General features: G+C 45.1%; 1 protein-coding gene across 1 annotated transcript; it reads right to left on the reverse strand.

Moving 5' to 3' along the window:
• Window positions 1-904: 904 nt before the first annotated feature.
• LOC149872161 (alpha-1-antitrypsin-like) lies at window positions 905-20,635 on the reverse strand. Its single transcript, XM_090033946.1, has 5 exons — window positions 20,378-20,635; window positions 11,497-12,153; window positions 9,596-9,866; window positions 5,386-5,539; window positions 905-1,319 (listed from the first exon to the last, which is right to left on the reverse strand). The coding sequence occupies exons 2-5, from the start codon at window positions 12,134-12,136 to the stop codon at window positions 1,122-1,124; spliced, it is 1,263 nt and encodes a 420-aa protein (XP_089890072.1). The 5' UTR covers window positions 12,137-12,153; window positions 20,378-20,635; the 3' UTR covers window positions 905-1,121.
• Between the last annotated feature and the right edge of the window lie 2,787 nt (window positions 20,636-23,422).

The raw sequence follows: 23,422 nt of genomic DNA on the forward strand, positions 1-23,422 counted from the left end.
CTGGTTTTGTTAGAAGAGAGGAGGTGTGTCTGCACGAGAGGCAGAGAACAGGAACCAGAATAGCAAGAGACACCACAGGGGAATTTGGAGGGTCAATGGAGCAGTGCTTCATCTCTGTACTGAATCCTATTTTGTCTTTCATTTGAAGGGTCTTGGATCCAGATTGCTATATAGCCTCTTGCAATGCAAACTGAACTTTTACCTCCTTAGTTTTTACAAAAGCACAATCAGGACCCTGTAATTGTAGTTCTGAATGGGTGGTGACTGGGCTGGCTTCAGAAAAAAAGGGTCCTGTCTTCATTTGGAGATTTCTTTCCATTTTGTTTTCAGTATTTTCATTTTTTCCCCTGCAATAGCGTATTGGGATGTCTCCTTGATGGCTTCCCTGTTACGTATTTTCATAGGAGGATCCCAAACATACATTGATTTCAGAACACTAAATATAATGCATGTGCATCATTGACTCGATCTATCTAGTGACAGTATTAACAGTAGTAAGAGCAGTATATCTCTGCAAAGCTATATTTTTCCATGAATCTGCATAATCCTAAGAACTCAAACCCTCAATAACAAGTTCACCTTTTTTCTACAAATGTTTCACTTCCCAAAAAACACAGATTGTGCACAGGTACTAAGTACAGTTTACTGCTGCTGAGGTCAGCATTAAGGTTTTAATTTAAAAAGGAGCTATTGGACCGTACTTTACACTCCTCAATGGATTAACCATATAAGAACTTTCCCATGCAGTTACAAAAGCTGTTAGTATAAGTGATGAATGTAGTGTCTCTGTGTGAACTGTGTTTTATAACTTTGACTAGGATTTTTCCTGGATTTGCCAGGTCTGTGGTACTGAAGTTTCCATTAAAAAAATCTATACAATAAGACCTACAAACAATTGTTGTGGAAAGAACAAAGTCATTGATTTGTTTTTTTAATGGGGAAGGAAATATCCAGCAGTATATGGCATAAACATTACCATGATCACATTTTATTCACTTGTGAATGTATGCAAATTACAGCATCACTGCAGTTAAAGGTGCCTGTGGTAGAAGTGCCCATGGTGGTAGAAAGATTGGACCATATTAATCAAAAGCACTATAACAGATAAAGCAGCTGATCAATCATTTTTCAGTAGGGTTCATGATTTTTCCCATGAAGAGAATACTGTGGGTAGCTTGATCAACAATCATCACCAAGAAGGGCCTGTTGAATTTTATGGTAGGAGAAAGAGAGTCAGAGTCAGTTACTATTTCTAGAAAAGTAGCAGCTGCTGCCTCTGTACCATTCTCATAAACATTCAGCATGGCCTTGTGAACAGCCTGCAAGGAAAGAAACAAAAGTTACCTTCTAACAAGAAACGATGAGTAAGAGTTGGTGTGTATTGGTAATGGGCTTCTCAGGCCTTATACACTAAAAGTGTTTTGAGAAACTGATCTGTACAGTGAATGCACAAGTTAAAGAGCTGGATCTCTGCCGAGTTTGTATAAGCCTAACATTTGCAAACCATACATTTTCAGTTCATATTTAGCATAGGCATAGTGTCCCAGGGTGCAAAATGTTTAGTGAACACATACAAAGTTGCTGGACTCAGTATTAAGGCACTGCATAATGAATCATAGGATCTTGTGTGAAGTGAATTCATTTATAGGGGGAAAGGATGTTTTGTGCAGATGCTTTTAGCAGTATGTGTATATTAAAGGACAGTCCCTTGACAAGATATTTTCCTGTCCTTCCATGATTTTGTAATCAGGGCATGCATTCAGAAACTTGTAGCTCAAAACCAACAAGCTGTTTAGAGGAAGCAGTAACAGAGTCTTTGTACTAATCATTTTTCAGCAAGGGAAAGTCAGCAGATTATTGTAAGGTAGAAATTCATTTCTTATTTGTCTGGAAATGTATGTTCAGTACATTATGGTTATGTTACTAGTATCTCTGAATGTGTACATGATCATGGGAATATGTTCACTAAGTAGAGACTCATGACATATGCAGTGCCTAATCATTCATCTTTTAGTGGGATTTACAATTTTCCCCATGCAGAAGATCCTATAGATAGTTTGATCAGTGATTATCACTGAAGGGCCTTTTAAAAATAATGGTAGGAGGAAGAGAATCAAATGTTATTTTTATACCAGTATTTGTTGTAGAGGCATAATGACACACCCAGGCACCCAGTGCATCTGCCACACACAGGAGTAGCAGTGATGTTTGGTTGCTGATGTGATTATATGGTTGCTGTAGCACTCATTTTTTCCACCCATCCCACTTCCCCAGGCTGCCCCAGTCACACTACTGTAGGTATGCCTAAGGACCTACCCAAACTGAGGCAGCAGATGGGCAATTTTGTGGGCTGATCATGGTGCTGGCTACCCTTTTCATGGGCTTATAGAGGTTAGCTGATTGGCCAAGGAGCCCTGGTAGCCCAGCCTCTTGCTGCTGATTGGCTGAGAGGGTTGCTCTTCATGCAGCCCTGCCCCTCACCACTGATTGGCTGGCAGGGGTGGGGCTGCATGAAAGGCAGCCCTCTCCACCAATCAGTGGTGGGGGGAGTGGTTCCCATCTTGGCTACTTCCTTCATGATGGCGCCTTCCCCCCCGCCCCCTGCCCAGTGAGGCTGGGCCATAGTAACCGCTACTCCCACTAGGGTTCCAGCATTTTATTTTTATTAAGTTTTTTTCCTGGTGGTTACATATAAACCACTGTTTTTTGCAGCAATCACGGAAACCACTATTTTTCATGGTTTCTGGGAAAATCATGAAATCACAATTTGGTATGCTACTGATTTGTTGCAGCCAGAACACCACTCTCATGAACATTCTCCGTGAAGCATGGGTATTTCCTATGCTTTTGGGCTTGCTGGTTGCTACGTGGGACCCAGAAGGAATTTTTTCTCTGTCCTGCTGCTACATGTGTTAGGGGTGGTTTTCTTTCCTCAGAGGAATTGGGTGTTGGCTGTATCCAATGCTGGGGATTTTAACTGGGGTTTGCCAGTGCTCCTGCCAAGACTTAAACCCAGGTGTTCCTGGCTAGCACATCTTGCCCTTCCTTTGGAGCAGAGGTGTGGCCCTCTCCCTGGGATCTCTAAAATGCATTTTAACAAACATTGTAGCAGTAGAACGTTGCCTACCTAACGCTACCAGTTTAGGGTGTTATGTCTTGTGGTTGTGTTGGGGCTGACTGTGTAGTTTTACGGATAGGTTAGCCAATGGATTTGTATAGGAAGATTTGTATAGGGGTGATCCTGTCTCATGCAAGGGTTTGGACTAGGTGACCTCTGGAGGCCCCTTCCAGTCCTGCTTCTCTAAGCATCTATGATTCATTATGTCCCTGTGAGTAGCCTGCAAAAATGAATCAAAGAAAGTAGGAGTGTGAAATGGGCTGTATTCATTTCAGATTTGGATTCAGCCCGAATTGGGGACAGTGATTCAATTCGTTGATATGGATCACTGTCCCAATCCAATTCAGCTGAATCTGAAGATTCAATGCTGATTCAGAGAATCAGCGATTTGACCACAGACACAGCTTTGAATGTTTTTTTTACATACTTCGAGGTACCAGGCATGGCTCATGAATACTGTGATAGCAGGGTGGATAAAGCGTCCCACAGGAGCGTGGGGAGGGCCCCCACATGCTTGGTGATGAACCCAGAAATGGACTGGAAGTACCGTGTTCCCCCCACTGGCTCGGTGATCAGCCGCCTTGGGTGCCACCCCAAACCCAGGAGGCACCAGTCGCCAATTAGGGGGGGTACCCTGTGTGCTCCCTGGTAAACCCGGAAGTGGAGTGGACCAGAAGTCCTTCTGGTCCACTTCTAGATCTGCTACCGAGCATGCTGGGGACCCCCCGCGCTCCTGTGAGACACTCCATCTGCCCCACCATCTCAGCTTTCACAAGCCACCTCGTACCTTGAGGTACGTAGAAAAACATTTGAAGCTGTGTCTATGTCTGAATCATTGAATCTCTCCGAGTTGTCCAATTTGATTCAGAGAGATTAAAGGGTCTCCTGATTCAATTCTGATTTGGAGATTTGGCCGCTGAATTGAGCTGAATCTCCACCAAATCCAGTCAGCAGCGAAAAGAAAGGGAGCAGTAGCTGGGGATGAACTTGCCTGGGTTGTTTAATGAATAGCCTGAGGGGTGTCATGTACCAAGCTCCCTCTCACAGTCTTCCTAGGATTCACCACCAGGACACAGCAGCTTCTCTTGAATATGTTGTTTCCCAAAAAAAGGTATTCTAAAATTATAGTCTCCTCTGGGCAGGAAATAAAAAACTGCATTTTGAGTTGGCTGACTCTTTGCCCTGCTTTGAGCCTCTCACTGCAGGCACCAGAAGATGATAAGGAATGGAAGCAAGCAACCACCAACAGGAGAAATGGTGCCTTTTTTTCCTCCTGACATCTGGCATGGGCCACTGAGGTTATAAAAGACAGGCAAAACTGAAGGATATCTGAGATGCTGGGGGAAGATTTAAGAAGAGTAGGTGAAAGCTCCACAGTGAGTATATCAGAGAAGTTCCACCTTCCTGAAGACAGGAGTCTGGGACTAGATCTGGAGAAGAGTAGGAAGACTAAGACATGGGAAATGCAAAGAGATAAGAAAGATGTCCTTACAAAGGGAAAGAGAATGAGAGAGGGCACAAGTATCTTTAGAGGTAAGGCCTGAGTCGGGATAGAAATTACAGTGGAGGAGGCAGAAACTGAGAGAAACTCAAGAGAAAAGGGAAGAGAATTTGCCAATGGGGGTTATGCCGAGAAGGAAAGAATGTAACAACGAGGGGTAGAATTTAGAGATGGAAAGGTAGAAAAGAGATGAAGGACAAAATCAGCAGAGTTAGGGGTTATGCCACATCCTGCCTGTTCCACAGCTTCACAGGAAGCATTTTGGAAAAGGGAAGGTTGCTTGAGTGTCCCCATTGTTCCTATCTGCTAGAATTGGCCTTTGGAGTCATGAGCTGCCAAAGGTAAGTTGAAGCAACCCATTAAATGTAGAGGAAGGTGGCTAATTGTAGTATTAAAACAGTGATACTCCCACTATACCTCCCCATGCTGTCCTAAGCATGCCAGAAGTAGTGTGAACAGATGTCCCAATTTATCCGGGAGAGTCCTGGATTTAAAAAGCCAGCCTCAGCCGGCTGAGGAGAATTATAAAAGGCATCCTGGAAATGCGGAAGCACAGGGCAGGGAGTCAGAGAGGCATGGAGCAGCACGACCCAGCTCAGAAGGCAGCCCAGCCCTGTGCTGACTTGTGAGAGTGCGGAGCAGGAGAGGGAGACAGCATCTTGGATGTCAGGGATGAAAATCCTGGTTGCCTAGGATTTCTGTATGGTCATCCTAGCCAGAAGGGACAGATAAATCCATCATGCACCATCTATGCTTACAAACTTACTCTTGACACCTTCAGATTGGCATCCTGAGCGATTCCTGACAGATCAGCTTGGTTACTGAATACTTTGGCCACACCCAGTTTCATGAAAAAGTCTTTCAGTTCATAGGTGCCAGAAACAGAAAATACTGGTATGAAGAGATCTACTCTACCATATCTAAAAGAAACACAACATACATGACAAATTATTGCACTGAAAAACAGAACACACTACATCACAGTGAGGGACACTGTTAAGTAATGTGTGATTACTAGGACACAGCTCAATTTAGTTGTATACGTTTTGGAGTAAACCCAGTTCCCGCCTGCATAGACATCCTGTCAACAGAAGTGGTGCAAGCCCAGTGTGATACATGGGACTGAAATGGGAGGACCAAACAAGTTTTCACAGTGTGGTGCCATGCTCAGTGTGAGCTCTCTGAACAGTGGTAGGAAAGGGTTGAAGGGAAAAGTAGGGGACATGGGTGGCCTTAGGGAGGTGCTGTGTGTGGACATGAGAAATGGCTGCTGTGAAGTGGCTGCATTCCTCATATAAAGGGTATAAAGAGACAGAGGTAAGGTTGCAATTCTGGTACTTGTAATCATAAGACATTTTGATTTTACATTAGCAATGTGATTTGAATATAGATTGGTTCAGATTTTTTAATTGAATCAGTATTTTCCTCCAACATACTGTTACAGGTTTGGGAAACAAATTATAAAAATTAGAAATGGAAGAAACTACCCATTCACCTTTCCTATTGCTGTTACCACAGTGCTGACAGATTAGCTTTCTCCTAGTATTTCTTTATTCCCTTTTTCCAGTCTAATTCTAGGCGTCTCATTTGTTGGAAACTTTACAGTGTAATAGACCTAACTGTTAAGTAAATAGTTCAGTACCCTCATTACTAATGATATTCCCCCATTTAACGGAATAGTCTCTGAATAAAACAGCAGCTGAATAATCTTTTAAAATGTACAAACACAAATTTTGCAGGATTTATCCTCTGGTTAGCTCAAGATGAGGAACTGTTTAAAGAGATAATTAAACCCCTCTTTTTTATTATTTATCACTATCAGCATCATGCTAAAGGATGATCAATAGGTTTTGTGGTTGGACTAGTAAATTATCATAAATTTTTTCCCGAAATTTTTACTGATATCGTTTCATAGTAAGTAGGGTCAGAAGGGACCTGAGCAGATCATCAAGTCCGACCCCCTGCCACGGCAGGAAAGAGTACTGGGGTCAATCGACCCAGGCTATATGATTATCCAGTCTCCTTTTGAAGACTTCCAGGGTAGGAGCCAGCACCACTTTGCTTGGAAGTTGGTTCCAGATCCTAGTCTCCCTGACTGTGAAGTAGCGTCTCCTGATGTCTAGCTTGCATCTACTCTCTGTCAACTTATGGCCATTATTCCTTGTTACTCCCAGTAGTGCTCGGGGGAACAGGGACTCTCCCTTAGCCTGCTGGTCCCCCTTGGCCAGTTTGTAGATGGCTACCAGATCCCCCCTCAGCCTTCTCTTGTGGAGGCTGAACAGGTTCAGGTCCCATAGCCTCCGCTCATGGGGCCTGCCTTGCTGCCTCCTGATCATGCGGGTGGCCCTTCTCTGGACACTCTCAGTGCTGTCCACAGCCCTCCTGAAGTGCGGCGCCCAGAACTGGACACAGTACTCCAACTGTGGCCTGACCAGTGCTGCACAGAGCAGGAGAATCACCTCCTTGGACCTGCTCGTGATGCATCTGTGGATGCATGACAAGGTGCGGTTGGCCTTCCTGACTGCGTCCCCACATTGGTGGCCCATGTTCATTTTGGAATCAATAATCAAGATCCTTTTCTGCCTCTGCACTGACGAGAAGGGAGTTCCCCAGCCTGTAGGTATGGTGCTGGTTCTTCCTCCCCAGGTGCAGTACCTTGTACTTATCAGTATTGAATCCCATCCTGTTCTCATCCGCACCCCCTTGTAACCTGTCTAGATCTAGTTGCAGCCTGTCCGTCTCCTCCAGCATGCCCACTTCTCCCCACTTCTTAGTGTCATCCACAAATTTGAACAAGGTGCTTTTCACCCCCTCATCCAAGTCACTGAAGAAGATATTGAACAGTGCAGGCCCAAGGACCAAACCTTGGGGGACCCCATTGCCCACACCCCTCCAAGTCAAAAAAGACCCATCCACCACCACTCTCTAGGTATGGCTCTCCAGCCAGTTTGCGACCCATCTGACTGTGTAGGCATTGACACCACAGTCGCCTAATTTCTTAATAAGAATGCAGTGAGACAGTGTCGAAGGCCTTCCTAAAGTCCAGAAAGACTACATCCACCGCTACACCTGCGTCCAAGGATTTTGTTACCTCGTCATAGAAGGCCACCAGGTTGGTCTGGCAGGACCTGCCTCAAATGAACCCATGTTGGTTGCACCTAAGCATGATCTCCCCTGCTGGCCCCTTGCAGATGTGCTCCTGGATAATTTTCTCAAAGAGGTTCCCTAAGACCAAGGTAAGAAAATGGGCCCGTAGTTTCCTGGGTCCTCCTTCCTCCCTTTTTTGAAAACAGGAACCACTTTGGCCCTTTTCCAGTCCTCTGGCACCTCGCCAGAGCACCATGAGTGGTCATAAAGCTGTTCCAGGGGTCCTGCAATGACGTCTGCTAATTCTCTCAGCACTCTGGGGTGGAGATCGTCAGGACCTTCTGACTTGAACACGTCTAGACCCACCAGAAGTTCCCTGACTAGGTCCTTACTGCCCCTGGGCCTGGCAGTACCTCCCCTGGGTCCGTTGGGGATCCCCTGCTCAAAAAGATGGAGGCAAAGAAATTGTTAAATATTCGCCTTGTAGTTAGTGTTCAGTCATGTGATGTATATTTCTTTGTGTCTTTCCACATAAGTCAGTCCTATCATCATTTATTCTTCTCTCTTTTTTGTGATCCCCACATTCTGTTGACATATATCTTATGTCTACAACTAGGCACAACATTGCAGCATGGGTACATGCTGAACAGTGATATCAAGTAAGGAACAGTCAGCTTATTGGTTCCATACCTCTCTCTGCATGACCCAAAATGTTATTGTAGTATTTCTCCTGCAATATTGAACTGCAAAATTAGAAATAACATACTGCATACTGTGTGTTTTTCAACAGGCTGATTTCCATTTGTCTCTGACTATCCATATATTTGGAATATTTTTCCCCAATGAATTAGTTTTATATTTTTCTAGGCTGTCTTAGTACCACGGCTTTTACTGAAGTCCCGACAGATATATTCATTCTGCTTTCCCTTTGTCTCCTAATTCTGCAATATTCTGAAAAAAATATATTGAAACATGATTAAGGCTCTCTGCCATGCCATAGGTTTAAAATAATAAAACATGGTGATTATTTTCAGTTCATTTTGCAGTTATGTACTTACTGCATCCCATCCAAGAATATGGGAATATTCTACAATTATGAAGGGAAGAAGTTTGACAATGTTTCTGAGAGGCAGGTAAAAATTATGCCATCTGTTTAGACCAGAAATTCTCCTTAACCACAAACTCATGCTAAATATTATGTCATAGAAACACAGGGCTGGAAGGAATCTCAAGAGATCATCTAATCCAGAAATCAGCAGCTGATGGCCTGCAGGCTTTATCCAGACCCTGGAGCCATTTAATCCAGGCCACAGATATGGGGCTTTGGCAGAATTCAGCAGTGGGAGCTTCTCTCCTGCTACTGTAGGGACAAATGGGAGAGGTGGTGGCAGCTGCCAGGTCCTTGCACCCACCCATGCCCCCGATCTCTGACCTGAGCTGGATCTTTCTCACTCACATCCTGAAAAGGTTGCGAAGCACTGATCTAGTCCACCTCTCTTCACTGAATCAAAATCAGGTGTACTACACTATATCTGAGAGAGATTTGTATAACCTGTTTGTAAAAACCTCAAGTAAAGAAAATAGGATTGTAGCTTAGACCGGTGGCTTAATACTCCTAGTGCTAGAAAGTTTTTCTTGATGTTTGGCCTAGATATTGATCTATTACAGTGAATTCTGATGGTTCAGAGTTTTTAGTGACATCCACTTTATTTTTGTTTAGCATTTTAAATCAATTTGTGCTTTATATCCACAATTATATAAATTAGATTATAGCCTTGTTAGTCAATATTGTGCTGCTTAATTAAGGTACCTCAGGCATTGATTTGTTGTGCAATTTTATCTTAATTTACAGTATATCATCATCATCATAGCATTTACTGAAGGATTACCTTCTACTGAGCATTTTTTTCCATTTGAATAAAGTTTCTCTTGACAGAGCATCCTCCACTTGCTTCATTTTCCTTTTATCTGGCAGAACGAACAATGCAAAAGCATTTCCTTTGTAAGGTATTTGTACCACTCTGCAAGACAGCTGCTTATCATGGTAGCTTTTATACCCGCCATCTCGGTTCATCATTTTAACTTTCACTGATGTTCCATCATCCAGAAAAAAGTGACCTTCTCTGGTGGAGTCTGGGTTAAATGGATCTTCCCAGTGTGCTAGGACAAAGAAGGAGGATGCAAAAGAATGGATGAGTTGAACATAAATATGGATTGTCACTATTGTTTCTGAGAATTACATACATTAAATGAATATCAGTGTTTGCATTAAACCTGTAGTTTTGAGGAAAACAAAGCAACAGTGGGGTTAGTAATAGATTATTCTGCTGCTAAGCTGAGGGCCCTGTATCTGTGATCAAAAGCTCTATAGAGGTGCTGTCACTTAAAGGTAACTAATAAAACAAATATGTTTCACGCTTTACAAATTTACTTATGGTTAATTATCAAATGTAAGACCAATCACCCAAAGGAAACTTGAGTGCTCTGCTGAAATGTCCATTATAATTCACTTTCTATCATGTTCCACTCACATTGAGGCCCAGGGAGCTCATCATTAGACTGAAAGAGAAAGACATAATCTTACAAATGTGTTTGTATATATCCTCTTGTCTGTACAAACATTGACTGGTATTAAACGGCTTGAATAAACATAGAGAATTTACCTCCTAACCCTGATGTATTGAGTGTTTGCTTTCCATTTGAATAGAGAACTCCACTTTCTCTGTCACTTCCTGTCTGATGTACTTCTTTCATGTTATCCTGGACAGGATTTACAGTGTCTTATTCCTGAAGGTTTCTTGAAAATGATAATGATATAATACCTTTTTTTCTTAAAATGTATTTACCTACTAAAAAGTCTCTCCTAGTGTTCATAGGACTGTATGGAAAATTTGTGCATTAGAGAACAAAACATATTTTGCATTTTAAATGAAACAATTAAAAGTATTTTTAGAACTATTAACTAGGATAATAAAAAACAGATAAATCACTGTAAACAGATACATCAGTGTAAACTATCAGACAGGTGCATATGCAGTATCTCTTACCAGAATACATATGCATCCATCTGATTATATCAGATTGTTTAAAAACTAGTGGGTTTGTTTCCTTCCATTTATTTCTTGCTGCATCATTAAAAAAATCTAATCAGGTCGGAATTCAAATCTGGATGTTAAATTTAGCTCCTAAATTAATTACTGGACATCCAGATAAGTATTGTTTGATTAGTGGAGATGTGGATTACCACTGTCGCCCAAGGGCACTGTATGTATTCAGCACTTCTAACCAAGATACTCTGACTTAAGATGTCTACATAGGGATTTAAGAGTGGGATACTGGTTTAACAATTTGGGCAGCATTCTTCATGTAAAGACATTCTAGATTGGCCATTTAACTCCTTAGTTAATCTCATACACTGATGTTTGTTATTGTACCTTAATTTAAAAGAAATGTGTTGCTCAAAATGGGGAGCACTTTAATTAAAGTGGTTTCTGGGCAGGTGCTCTAATTAAAACACTGCAGTGTCATATATATTAAGCCCATGCACATTTAAAAATGGTCACAGGATGATTTATCTAAATCTCATTCCACTAGGTTTCATTAAAGCACCCCATGACCATTTTTCAATGCATGGGGACTTAATACATATGACACAGTGACGATACTGCAGTGTTCTCATTAGAATGAAAGCAGACTCAATTAGTCTAAGAAGAATGCATTGGAACACATATATAGGCAGCCTAAGAGGATCTATTTGAATTAATATCTTCATCTGTGCAATATGCCTTACCTTTAAAGAAAATGTAGTTGACAAGAACCAATAAAGTATCTTGATTAAGGTCCTTAACTAAGTTGGTAATTTTCCCCTGAGTTTTGTTCATTACGTAATCATTGATCTGCTTTTTAGCTTTTGCGAGATGTTCAGGATCCTCAAAGTTACTGGCAAAAACTTTAGAATCATAAAATTTTTTTACATCATCCACAAACTTTTGGAGGAGGTTCAGATGCACATCTACAAAAAGGGCATTTCCCATGCTCAGCTGGACTTCACTGTCAGGACTGTTCAGCAACTGAATGAGATGACGAAAGCCATCATGGATCTCTTGCTCTTCAATTTCTGTCAGGTTAAAGGTGAGGGCTTCCAGAATCTGATTCCGAGTGGCAGATTTTGCACCTCGTGCCAGCATTGCAAAGGCAGCAGAGATGCTTAGAGGAGAGAAGAAAACATTCTTGCCAGCTGCCTCTGATGATGCCTGCCTGTAGAATCTGAATGCAAAGTCAGCATTGCTTGGGGCTATCTTGTGACAGAGCATGTTTTCACCTGTGACATTGCCTTCAGCTTGGAAATGCTCCTCTGGGGGATTTAGTTCTTCCTGACAAAGGATGCAATACCCAACAAATAACAAACACAACGAAAGAGTGGACTTCATTCTGGCTTTAAATTATTCTGTTAAAAAAAGAACAACCATTAGCAACCATTCGATCTACAGAATGGGATTGTTAAAATTATTCAGTTTTCCCTAGAGCAAATGAGTACTGCTGTTTACATTGCAGATGTTGATCTGTACCGTTGCTCAGTTTTACTGCTACTTGAGTATATAGAAATGCTTTTCCCTTTTGTCCTTCAGACTAGTCCTCAGTTTCTCTTCCTATCTCTCGTCCATGTCCCTTCATCTCCATAAACTTCCAGCCAACTGGAAACTTAATGAAAAAGAAGCAATCTACTCAGGCTACCTTAGTGTGAAATGTCTCTGAGGGAGGCTTAAAAACCCCAAACCTGCTACATGTAGCAGCAGCAGGAGAAAAAGAATTCCTCCCAGCTCTCTGTGGCTACTAGCAAGGCCCAGAAGCTTGGGAAATACACACAGCAGAGCATAGTCATAGCTACTCCTAAATCACCCCAGACCAATGCCTGTCCAACCTCTTCTTAAATACCTCCAGTGACAGAGATTCCTCAGCTTCCCTAGGCAGTTTGTTCTGCTGCCTTACTGTTCTTACTGTGAAGAAGTTGATATCCATCCAAACCTGCTTTGCTGCAACTTGAAGCCATTGGTCCTCATTTCCTCATTTCCTGTCTGCCCCAAAGGGAAGCACCAGACCCTGTGCAGTTCAGAGGCTGTGCAGGCAGCCCCTGCAGGCAGCCTGGTGGCAGCCGTGTAAACTAGCTCCAGTGAAGGAAAAAAAAAGGGGGCAAGCCTGATTTTTTTTTTTTATCCCTGGAGCCTGCCTGCCTGCTTGGGCCCAGTGCTTCCCGCCACAGCTGTGGTGTCGCCTGGGACCCCTGGGCTAGGTGCCTGCGGGGAGGTGCTGCCTGGGGGGCACCACAGCCACTGCAGAGGGAAGCACCAGCCCCCCTGCAGCTCAGGGACCTCTCGGCCCACCGGCAGCTCCCCCTCCCCTTCCCACTGCCGGAGTGGCAGGTAAGCATCAGGCCCAGCTTTTGTGTACACACCACAGGGGCTTACTTTGGTTTAATTGTCCCTAAATTGAAACGGTGTTTTTAAAAACCCACCACTTCAATTTTGGGAGAATTAAACTGAACTAAACCCCCATGGTGTGTGCAAACAGCTTTTGTCCTGAGTTAGGAAGGGAAAAATTCCTTATGGTGCAGACACAGGGAGTAGGAGAGGCAGGAGGAGTCATAAACTGAATCTGACCCTAGATATTCATCCTATGCATTACTAAAGCTGTCACTGTGGAAACCGGCATGGTGCAGAGTATTAGGTCCCTGTCTGAGGGGTAGAGGAGTGCTGTGTGGGTTTGATACCTATGCAAGACAACTATTCTGGGGACCCTCTTTCAGCCCCACCTTATACTAGTATGCTCCATCACTGAGTATGCCCAGGGACAAGGCTCATCACCAGCTGTGGGGCCTGGAAACAATCACTCTTTTAGAGAAAAACACCATAAAATAAAGTGGGAGGGGAGGTGTTTCAACAACAGGTGTGGAGGATAATATGGACCTCACTCTCAGGCATGGGAACATGTGATGGGCCAAAACTGGTTCCTTATATGTCCAGACTCATCATTTGCACAGAGAGATGCAGTAACAATGAACTCAGAGGAGTCTCACAATCACACACACATTTTCTTTTTTAAAAATTAGGCCCTTAACTTTCTCTTAAACAAATTCCTAGTAAATAGCTGGTTAATCTTATACATTCAGCATACAGACTGACACACGGTATGTGTTTAGGTAATGTTAGGTGTCCAGCATCCCAGGATACTCCTGGGTGCCTTCTAGTCAGATTGAGTGGGGATACCAGGCAATGCTGAGCATAGTGAGCACTGGAGCCCCAGAGCACTCTACGGCCACAGTGCTGCCTGGATCAGTTTGCTGCTCCCACTGGGCAGAGTGAGTGCCCTGGGAACGTGAGCACTGCATCTCTGGGTTAAGAGCCCCTCCAGACCCCCTTACCAGGATCCCCTGCAGCTGCACCCTTCACCAATGGACAAGGTAGCAATAGGATCCCCTGGCCCCTGCCAGACAGCCCAGCCTGTGCCCTCCCTACTCTGCTGGCTCTTGGACCCTGGCCCAGGCATTGGAGTGCTGCACTACTACGAGTGGGGTCCAAAACCACTGGCTCCCTGCTGCCCCAGGGTAGCAGCAGCAGCAGCTTGGCACTACTCTCAGGTCAGTTTCCATGTCCTACAGAAAGAAGGAGAGGTAATGAGAGTGGAGACTTTTCCCAAAATCAGTAAAACTTCATTTTATTTTCATTCTTTGCCATTAAGACAAGACTCAGAGAAAGCAATGTTCATTTTTACAAAGATAATATGTCTCCCAGAGAAGAAAAACCCTAAATTGAGAATAGAGGAAACATGGGAGAACTGAAAAAGAAGGAATAAAAGAAAACAAAAGTCCAACAGACAGTACTACCCTCTATTCAGAGAAAACAAGTCTTGATCTTTTTGGTTAAAGTCTTAATAGATTTGTGGTGTTTGCTATTCCCAGGCATAGTCTGGGCTGGCTCATTGCTTCTGCTGGGCGGAGTGGGCAAGCTCCAGGGCTGCAGAGCTCACTTTGCCCAATGGGAGCAGCTGGCAAATCTGGGTGGCAGCAGGAGGGACCGTGGCTTCTGGGAAGTCCAGGGCTGCAGTGCTCGCTCTGCCTGGGGAGAGCAGCAAGCCAGTCTTGCCTCTAGCTCCGAGTCCTGACCTTACTCACCAAGCCTGTACTGGCAAGCCAGAGCTATTCACATGAAGGATGGTCAAGAGAAGGTTTTTCACCTTAAGGTGTGACCACTCCACTAAGCTGATTAATATTTGTGCGGCTTACAGTGTAAGGTATAACAAGGATCTAAGTAACAAAAGAAATAGCTGTAGTGTAAACTAGGATGTGAACATACAGGCTTTCTACAGACATTACAGCTAGCAGCATGGGAGTTAGATCAAGTTAAAATTAATCTCTGATCTAAGGTGAATTGGGGTGGGTGAAGGGATGAATGGGATGGGGGACTAGCAGGAGGGCTTCTGGGGATTAGGGGGCTATCAGGGTTGAGGAGGGCTCAGGGGATTGGGGAGGGAGGGGTTGGCAGGATCGGAGAACTTCTCTGATCCCATCAACCCCCCCCAGACCCATCAACCCTCCTGAATGCCCCACAACTGGTCCTGATCCTAAAAAATGCTTTTGGGGCTAGTTTTACTGGCATTCAGCAGTCCCAGGTGCCTGGCTGAAGTAAGTAAAGGTAGGGGGAGGGGCAGGGAGTTGGGGGGGGGGGTTGGCAACTTTGGGAAGGGTGTTGGCAGGATCGGGGAGGGTTAGTGGATCTGCAAAGGGGTTTTGCTGGCATCTCTCCCCCCTAGGACTAGGGGGTATTTTTAGCCCCCACAACTCTCCCCCAGTCCCACATGAACAGCCCTTCCCAGCAACCCAACCCTCCCATCCCCCCCCGCTTCTCCCCCCACCCCAACTTATTTCCATCGGCTCCCGGCACTGGCGAGCATAGAGAAAAATGGCACTAGGAGTGGCTTGCAGGATGGTGGGGTTGGCAGGCTTGGGGTGGGGGCTGGCTGGTTTGTGGGGAGGGGAGGGCTAAAAATAGCTTGGTGCCAAGTACAGGAAAAGCACAGCCTTGGGGCTGGGGCCAGTGGTTGCACTTTTCCAGCTACAAGAGCTGCACTGGAGATGTATACAGAAATTCAGTTGGATTGCTTCAGACCTACCCAATCTAATTTAGTGCACCTCCCATGTACAGTTAAGTCAGACTGGATCAGCCATTTCTTGACCAATTCAACCTTTCTGCAATTTCTGTACAGCTTTCACTTAGATTGACCTAACTATTAGGGCTGTGCGAGTCTTCAGATCCCGCTTCGGATCTGGACCTGCTTTGGATGCTTCAGCGTCTGAATCAGTACTTCCGAGTTGAAGCGGGATACCAGTAATAGTGTCCAGAGCAGGTCGGGGGCATCCGAAGCACTTTGGACCCACTTTGGATGCTCTGGAGCTGCTTCGGATATTTTGAGGGAATTAGAAGAGGAAGGGGAAGTCGGGGATGGGGGGGAAGACTGACGTCTGTAGGTAGCCAGGGAGAAGGATTTCTCCCTGGCTACCTTTCCAATGGCAGCATCTGTGGGATGGGACTAAAAAAAGTATAAAAGCCCCTGTTTCCAGGCCTTCTGTGCCTTTTGCAGCTCCTTCCCTATCAGCAGCTGTGAGAGAGAGGAACGCTGCGACTGAGACCTGCCTGCTGCTTTTTCATGTTATAAAGGAGTGGTTAGGATTTGCTTAACTTAGCTGAGTTTAGCTTAGCTATTCAATTTTTTTAGTAGTATTACAATTTCATTTATTTCTTTGAAGTATTTTATGGGAACTTGTTTTGGAAACTTTGCAAAAAGATAGTTGTGTTTTCCCGGCCAGTGTTATCTATCAGTGAGCAGGGAGGCACAGAGTGCTTGCTTGCATGTGCACACACACGCACACATGTACACACTCATGCACATACATAGAGACCCAGAATATAGAAAAAAAATCACAGTGGAAGAAGACAGAAATTTACAAGACACCAATAATATATTGAGACACAAGAACACGTGCAAAACATTTCATTCACACCACAAGATAGACAATATTGTGAGAGCCAGAAAGAAGACACACAAATAATTTCATTCACAGCACAAGACAAGATAGACAATATAGTGAGACCTACAAAGAAGACGCAATTTCATTCAGAACAGCAGAGACAATATAATGAGAACCAGAAAGAAGACACACAATTTCATTCACAGCACAAGATAGCCACAGATATTCACAGGAGAACAAGACAAACAGATATACAAAAGGATTCACACACACACAGACCTTTTGCAGCACAGGAAAGATCATTATGAAGTGTGCTAGAAAGGCAGGTGCCAGGTCTTCTGGAAGGGGAGGCAGAAGGAGTAAGGAGAGAGCTAGAGCTGCAAGCCCCCCCTCCCCCCCAACACAGACACATTTTGTTCCCGAGCAGTCATCACATCAGTGCTGCCAGTGGAAGCCAGGCAGCGGAAGCAGTGTCTGCACCTAACGTCCCTGCACCTGCACCACCTCCGCTCAATCCAGAAGTGGGCACCAGCAGTGGAATCACTTTCTCCTCCACCCCAATTTCAGCTCTCAGTGTGAGCCTCCCATTGCCAGAGGAGGAGCTGGAGCTGGAACCAGGGATGCTGAGACCACTGGCTCAGGCAATTCTGGGGACTGAGGGGGAATAGAGTTTGTGCTCCACACCCCTCATGTTTCCCCTAAACCCAGGTCTCCTCTGGAAAGCAGCACCTCGGAGGAGGCTGAGGTTGTGGAGGCAAGTGGCTCAGTTGAGGCAGCTCCTCCTGCTGTTCTGCCTCAGCCTGCTGAGAAGGGGGAAGAGGCAGGATCCTCACCCTCAACCCAGAAGTGGGGGAGTAGTGTCGTGTGGGATCATTTTGAGGTGGCAGATGATGCCAGGTTTGCCATCTGCCAGCACTGCTGAAGGCACATGAGCCGTGGCAAGGATATGAGGCACTTCTCCACCATGGCCATGCTGCTGCATCTGAGGAGGCACCATCCCCTTGCCCTTCTTTCTGCTACTCAGCCTGGCACCAGTGCGAGTGTACCAAAAGGGAAGTCCCCCGCTCGCTCCAAAGCCCCCTTGCCCCCAAAGCAGAGGCAGGCTGCCCTGGACCAGTGAGGGAAAGGTGGACAGAAAGGGGGGCATGTTCCCAAGGTGTGCAAGATCACCCAGAGCACTGGGGAGATGCTTGCTCTGGATAGCCATCTCTTATCCTTAGTTGAGTAACCAGGGTTCAGGTGGTTCGTAGCACTTCTGACCCCATTTTACAAAGTGCCCGCATGCACCACTATTAGCAGAGCTGTGGTGCCCTCCATATATCAGGCATGCAGGGAGTACTTGAGGGAGGAGCTGCACAAAGCATGGCCACAGGTAGCCCTGCACTTCATCTCTGACATCTGGAGCAGCCGGGGTGGTGATCACGCCTACCTCTCCCTCACGGGGCACTGGTGCGATCAGTCAGGCCATCGGTGGGCTCAACTGCAAGCCGAGGTGCTGGATGAGTCCCATACGGCAAGGAAGTTCATGAGGGCCATGAACTGCATGGAGCAGGGGTGGCTCTTTGGGCAGGCTGAGCTCACCCGTGGGTCCATGGTTACAGACAATGGGGCCAATATGGTGATGGCTGTCCATGATGCCAACTTTGTTGGCATCTGCTGTGTGGTATACAGGCTGCACCTAATAGTGCGGGATGCCTTGGAGGGGGACAGGGCTGCCAGTGACAGTGCTGCCACAAGTACTGCTACAAGCCAGCTGATTTCAAAATGCAGGAAGGTGGCGGGCTGATTCCACCGCAGCATCAAGCAGGGGGAAGATACTGTGGGAGAAACAGGCAGAGCTGAGCATCCCGCAGCACAAAATCATGCAGGATGTGGAGACTTGATGGAACTCCACATACCTGGTGTTCGAGAGGCTGGTGGAGCAAAAGAAGGCCAGCCATGAGATGGCCTTGCTTGGGGAGATAGGGACCAGTGTCCCCCTGACCCCAGAGCAGAGTGGGGTACCATCTCCCAGATGTTGGTGGTTCGCAAGCCCTTCCTCAAGGCCACTGAGACCCTTAGCACTGGCAATGCCCTCCTCAGCCAGGTGATCCCTCTAGTGAGGGAACTGGAGAACCAAATGGAGAAATTCCAGGGGATCGATGTTCCTGGCTGGGGCAGGCCTCTGTCACCAGATGTGCAGGCACTGGTGAAGCGGCTGAAGGAGGGCATCAGGAGACAGCTGGATCCCTTGCGGTCCAGTACGGTCCACGTGATGGCAGGCATGTGCAACCCGAGGGTGAACAGGAGCATGTGCACTCACAGCCCCAAAACCCTTGATCACTGGACACAGGTGCTGGTGAACAAAGTCAGGGAGGCCGAAGTGCAGAGGCAAGGGGATGTGGAACAGGGGGATCTACTTTCCCATGCCAGCACTTCCAGCACCAGCACTGGCACCAGCACCAGCACCAGCCAGTCTCCTCCATGCCAGCCACTGCCAATGTGGGCCATAGGCATGGCTTCAGTACTGGGGTGCAAATGCACAAAGTTTAACTTTCACTAAAAGTTAAACTACTTTGCACTTACTGTCGGGTAAGAGAATGCACATGGGCACTTACCATGGAATAAGCAGAAGTGCTGTAAGTTCATACACTAGCTTACCTTACAGTAACTTGTTCATGAGCCTATGCCCTAAATCCTACTGACCTTCAGTGAGACATAGTCACCTATGTCATGAAAGCACAATGGAAACATTTGCCCAAATTATGTAAGAACTCTGTCATCCAGATCAATATATTCAGTTGCCCTTGAATTTCTGTGTGTTTTTCAAGGAAATGGGAGAGAGAGAATTCCTCTGTTTTATAGCTAGCCAGTAGCAGTTAAGCAGAGCTGTCAAAGTGAATGGGTACAATCTGATCTCAGGGTAACTTCTCACCCATTTGGAGTTTTGCTCTGGGTTCTGGGGAGCTTGGTGGGGAGACTGAGAGTAGTTTCCTAACAGCCATTACCACAGCTCAGAAACTACAGTCTCCTCTGCAGTGTGCCTTACCTCAGGAAAGCATCTGGAAAGACTGAGCCTAGGTGAGGAACAATGCCTCTTTGAGCTCCTAGTTACACAAGGAAATGTGCAATGTCTCCTTCCATTTCAGAGGTTTAAAATGTAGCTTGGTTGTGGAGCCAGGCATTTCTATTGGATAGGGTGTGGAGGAAGCCTCATCCACATTCCTCCCCCCAGTGCTCCCTACCAGCCAGGCCACTCTAGATGAGAGTAGTGTTAAGGCAATGCCAAGTTGAGAAGGCTGGCACTTAGAAAATTAAAATAATTTTCCTTGTAAACTGATATTACTTGGGTGAGAGTCATTAAAAACATGAAACATAGGATCACAAAGGGCCATTTTTACAGTCTGTCCTTCAAAGAACATTCAAAGGACATTCCATTCCATTATTCCATCAGATAACCCAGGGGCATTTACCTTCCATTCAAGAACCGTTTCTGTTGACCACCAGTTTTTTGTGCGCGCCATTTGTTTCAGTGTAGAATAGATACTGATTTTTATTTCTAATACAAAAACCACTCATGCAGGAATTAAATAAGCCCAGATAATGAACTGCATCTAATACAGATATCATGCACCCAAAGTCTTGAAGAGAAGTATAATTCCATACTTACAGCACAGTGAAAAGTATCCTGCTGTGTCTAGCTGTTCTGTCCTGCTTCTTTCTTTATTTGTTCTAATGTTAAACAGTATTAGGCAATACTAAACGTTGAACTGAGCAAATAAAATTCATTAGTGAAGCCACAGATCAACTGCTGATAATTTGTTTTTCATGTCACTACTGGTTGTTAGTGCTGTGCAAAGCTTAGGTCCCTGATTCAATTCAGTGGCGATTCCACCCAGTTTGGTGGCCGAATCTCCAAATCTGAATCAAAATCAGGAGACCTTTTAATCTCTTTGAATCGAATCAGAACCCTCCGAATTGATTCAGAAAGATTCAGAAAGATTTGGAGATTCAGACATAGACACAGCCTTAAGTGTTTTTTCTACATACCTCAAGGTACCAGGAGGCTTGTGAATGCTATGATGCTGGGGTGCATGGAGCATCCCACAGGAGTGTGGGGGGTTCCCCAGCACACTCAGCAGCAGACCGAGAAGCGGACCAGAAGCGCTTCCGGTCCACTTCCAGGTCTGCCGGGGAGTGCACAGGGGACCCCCCCACCCCATGCCCCTTCTGGCTTGGTGACTGGTGCCTCCTGGGTCTGGGGGGGGGCACCCAGGGTCCCCCCATGGCCAATTGCTGAGCTGAGAGGGTGTAGGGGGTCCGCTCTGCATGCTCCCTGGCAGATTCAGAAGTCGACCGGAAGTACTTCCAGTCCACTGCTGGGTTCACTGCCAAGCATGCGGGGGCTGCCTCCTGTGCTCCTGTGGGATGCTCCATCCACCCCACCATCACAGCATTCATGAGCAGCATCTGGTATCTCAAGGTATGTAGAAAAAGCATTTAAAGCTGTGTCTATGGCCGAATCACTGATTCTCTGAATCAGCATCGACTCTTCAGATTTGGATTCAGCTGAATCAAATCAGAGACAGTGATTCGAATCAATTAATCGAATCACTATCCCTGATTTGGGCCAAATCTGAATCCAAACTCACACTTGCCACAACCACACTTGAGCCACCTCACAGCACCAAGATGCTGGATTTTTATAAGCCACAATCACTCTAATCCTCTGTGCTATAGGGCCTGTCACTCAATGCCCAAGTTGCTTAAATGGGCCAGACCATTAAATGTTCAGTCCTGTCTAAGGCTTTGAAGAGCAACTGTAATGCACATGCTCCACAGCTTGCATTACAACATTGTTAACTGTGTAAATACTAGATCAAATTTCTTTCACAACAAGTTGTGGTGCCAGGCTGCGATTTAGAAAATACAGTTCAGTTTTATTTCCAAGAGATACAATTACCAGCCTATTACAGCACACAGGAATGCAACAGAAATGGGAAATCCCACTAAGCATTTTGTCTATTGTTCATGCCTTGTTAGACAGGCTTGTCTTCTACAATAGGATTTTTAGTTGTCTGGTCAATCCTAAATGTTGGAATTTCCATAGAGAAGAGGCTTCATTGTTTCATGTTCTATAACATATCCCTTAAGTCAGACACAGAAGGATAACCAGGATTTTGCAAAAAGAGCTGAAGCAGTTCAGGATGTTTTTAAGTTTTTAAGTCCCCAAAAAAGATAAAAATTCTCCTCTCCCTTCCCCTCAGTGCTCAGAGGCACATTGTCTCCCCTCCCTTTCTCACTCATCCCTGCCTGCTGCTGCTGGTGCCCCTGCTATCCCAGGAGTAGGAGGGAAGGAAAAGGAAGGGATTGGAGGGGACGTGGGATGGAGGAGAAGCCCCAGTTAATGGTCAGAGGCATCAAACATAAAGCCTGCAGACCAGATCTGACATGCAGAGCTTTTTCGTCCAGGCTTCAAGTCTCCTGGGAATTTGGTGGGGGTGGAGGGATGGGACAAGTGGGAGGAGGAGGGGCCAACTGCCAAAATCCTGAGTATGAATCCTGTTGGGGCCACATTTCAGCAATGCTGCAGCTGTGTTCCCAAGACAGTATTCAAAAACGAAGGGTCACTGGTGCAGACAAAGCCCTAAGGGGCTTGAGGAAAATGCCCAACACAGAGAAGGAGAAGGAGAAAGAACAGCATCTCTATCAAGATAGGCTAGTGATCAAAGGAGATATGCAATGCAATGAAGAGGTTCAGATTCTTCAAGAATAAACACTGAAAGACCATCCTCACAGGAGCAGAGAGAGGAAATCTGTAGCAGCTCAAAATAGTGAGTACACTGTGCCTGGTTTAGGAATTCATGAGAGTTCTTCAAATATGTTGTTCAGTTCCCTTTAATCACCTTCTTGATATGTTATGTATACTTCTTTAACCTTTTCTCATAAGTCAGTCTTCCTGCCTTTGAAGATCTTTCTTCTTTTTTTCTCCTCTGAAGACCTAAACCTTGACCTTTTATTTTTGGCATGAAAATGCTCAGAACTGACCTTACATCTAGGTGCAACCTTAAATATATAGCCAAGGGCTGTCATCATCTGATTAGCTAAAGTCGTGATACCTTTGGATATTCAGTTATGTACCTAAAGTCATATTTCATCAGCTACCATACAAATAGTCCTTGGCACTGCTGATATTGAAATAACTCCCTCAAAGTAAATAGTTGTATCTTTGATTTTTTTTCATAAATGAAATATCTGTGTACTCTTCCAGGGTGAAGTCTGGTATCAAAATGATTTGCTGAAGCCCAGGCAGATATATTCCTTCTGCATCCTCTTTGTCTTCTAATATTATAGTTTTACCCCCAAAATACTGGCCTTGACATAAAAGTAGTCAAGTACTTTCAGTACACAGAATATTTTCAATTTCTGTGGTGTGTTTTGCCCAGAAATCAAAAACATTTTACAAATACCAGTGAACTAAGCCTCAGCACATCCCTATGAAGTAGGTTAGAAGTATCTAGATTGTAAAGATAAGGTAAATGATAGAAAGTGATATTATGAACCCAAGAGCCCAATGGAGGTCTGTGGCACAGATGGAATTAGAAGTCACATTCCACAAAATATAATTGTGGGTGGTAACCACCAGAGCATGCTATAGCCCTTTTGAGTTCTGTTTGAACATTACTGGTACCATCACATTTATTTTTGTTCAGTA

This window comes from Crocodylus siamensis, chromosome 2 (genome assembly GCF_052110815.1).
Source record: "Crocodylus siamensis isolate JL-2025a chromosome 2, ASM5211081v1, whole genome shotgun sequence".
NCBI lineage: Eukaryota > Metazoa > Chordata > Crocodylia > Crocodylidae > Crocodylus > Crocodylus siamensis.

Bases quoted from the DNA above. Each gene is read 5' to 3' on its own strand.
- LOC149872161 (XM_090033946.1), bottom strand. From the start codon at position 12,136: ATGAAGTCCACTCTTTCGTTGTGTTTGTTATTTGTTGGGTATTGCATC. The intron at 5,540-9,595 runs GTAATCCTTCAG...TGTTTCTTTTAG, and splicing joins AAAAAAATGCTCAGTAGAAG to ATATGGTAGAGTAGATCTCT. The intron at 1,320-5,385 runs GTAAGTTTGTAA...CTTTCCTTGCAG, and splicing joins CCAATCTGAAGGTGTCAAGA to GCTGTTCACAAGGCCATGCT.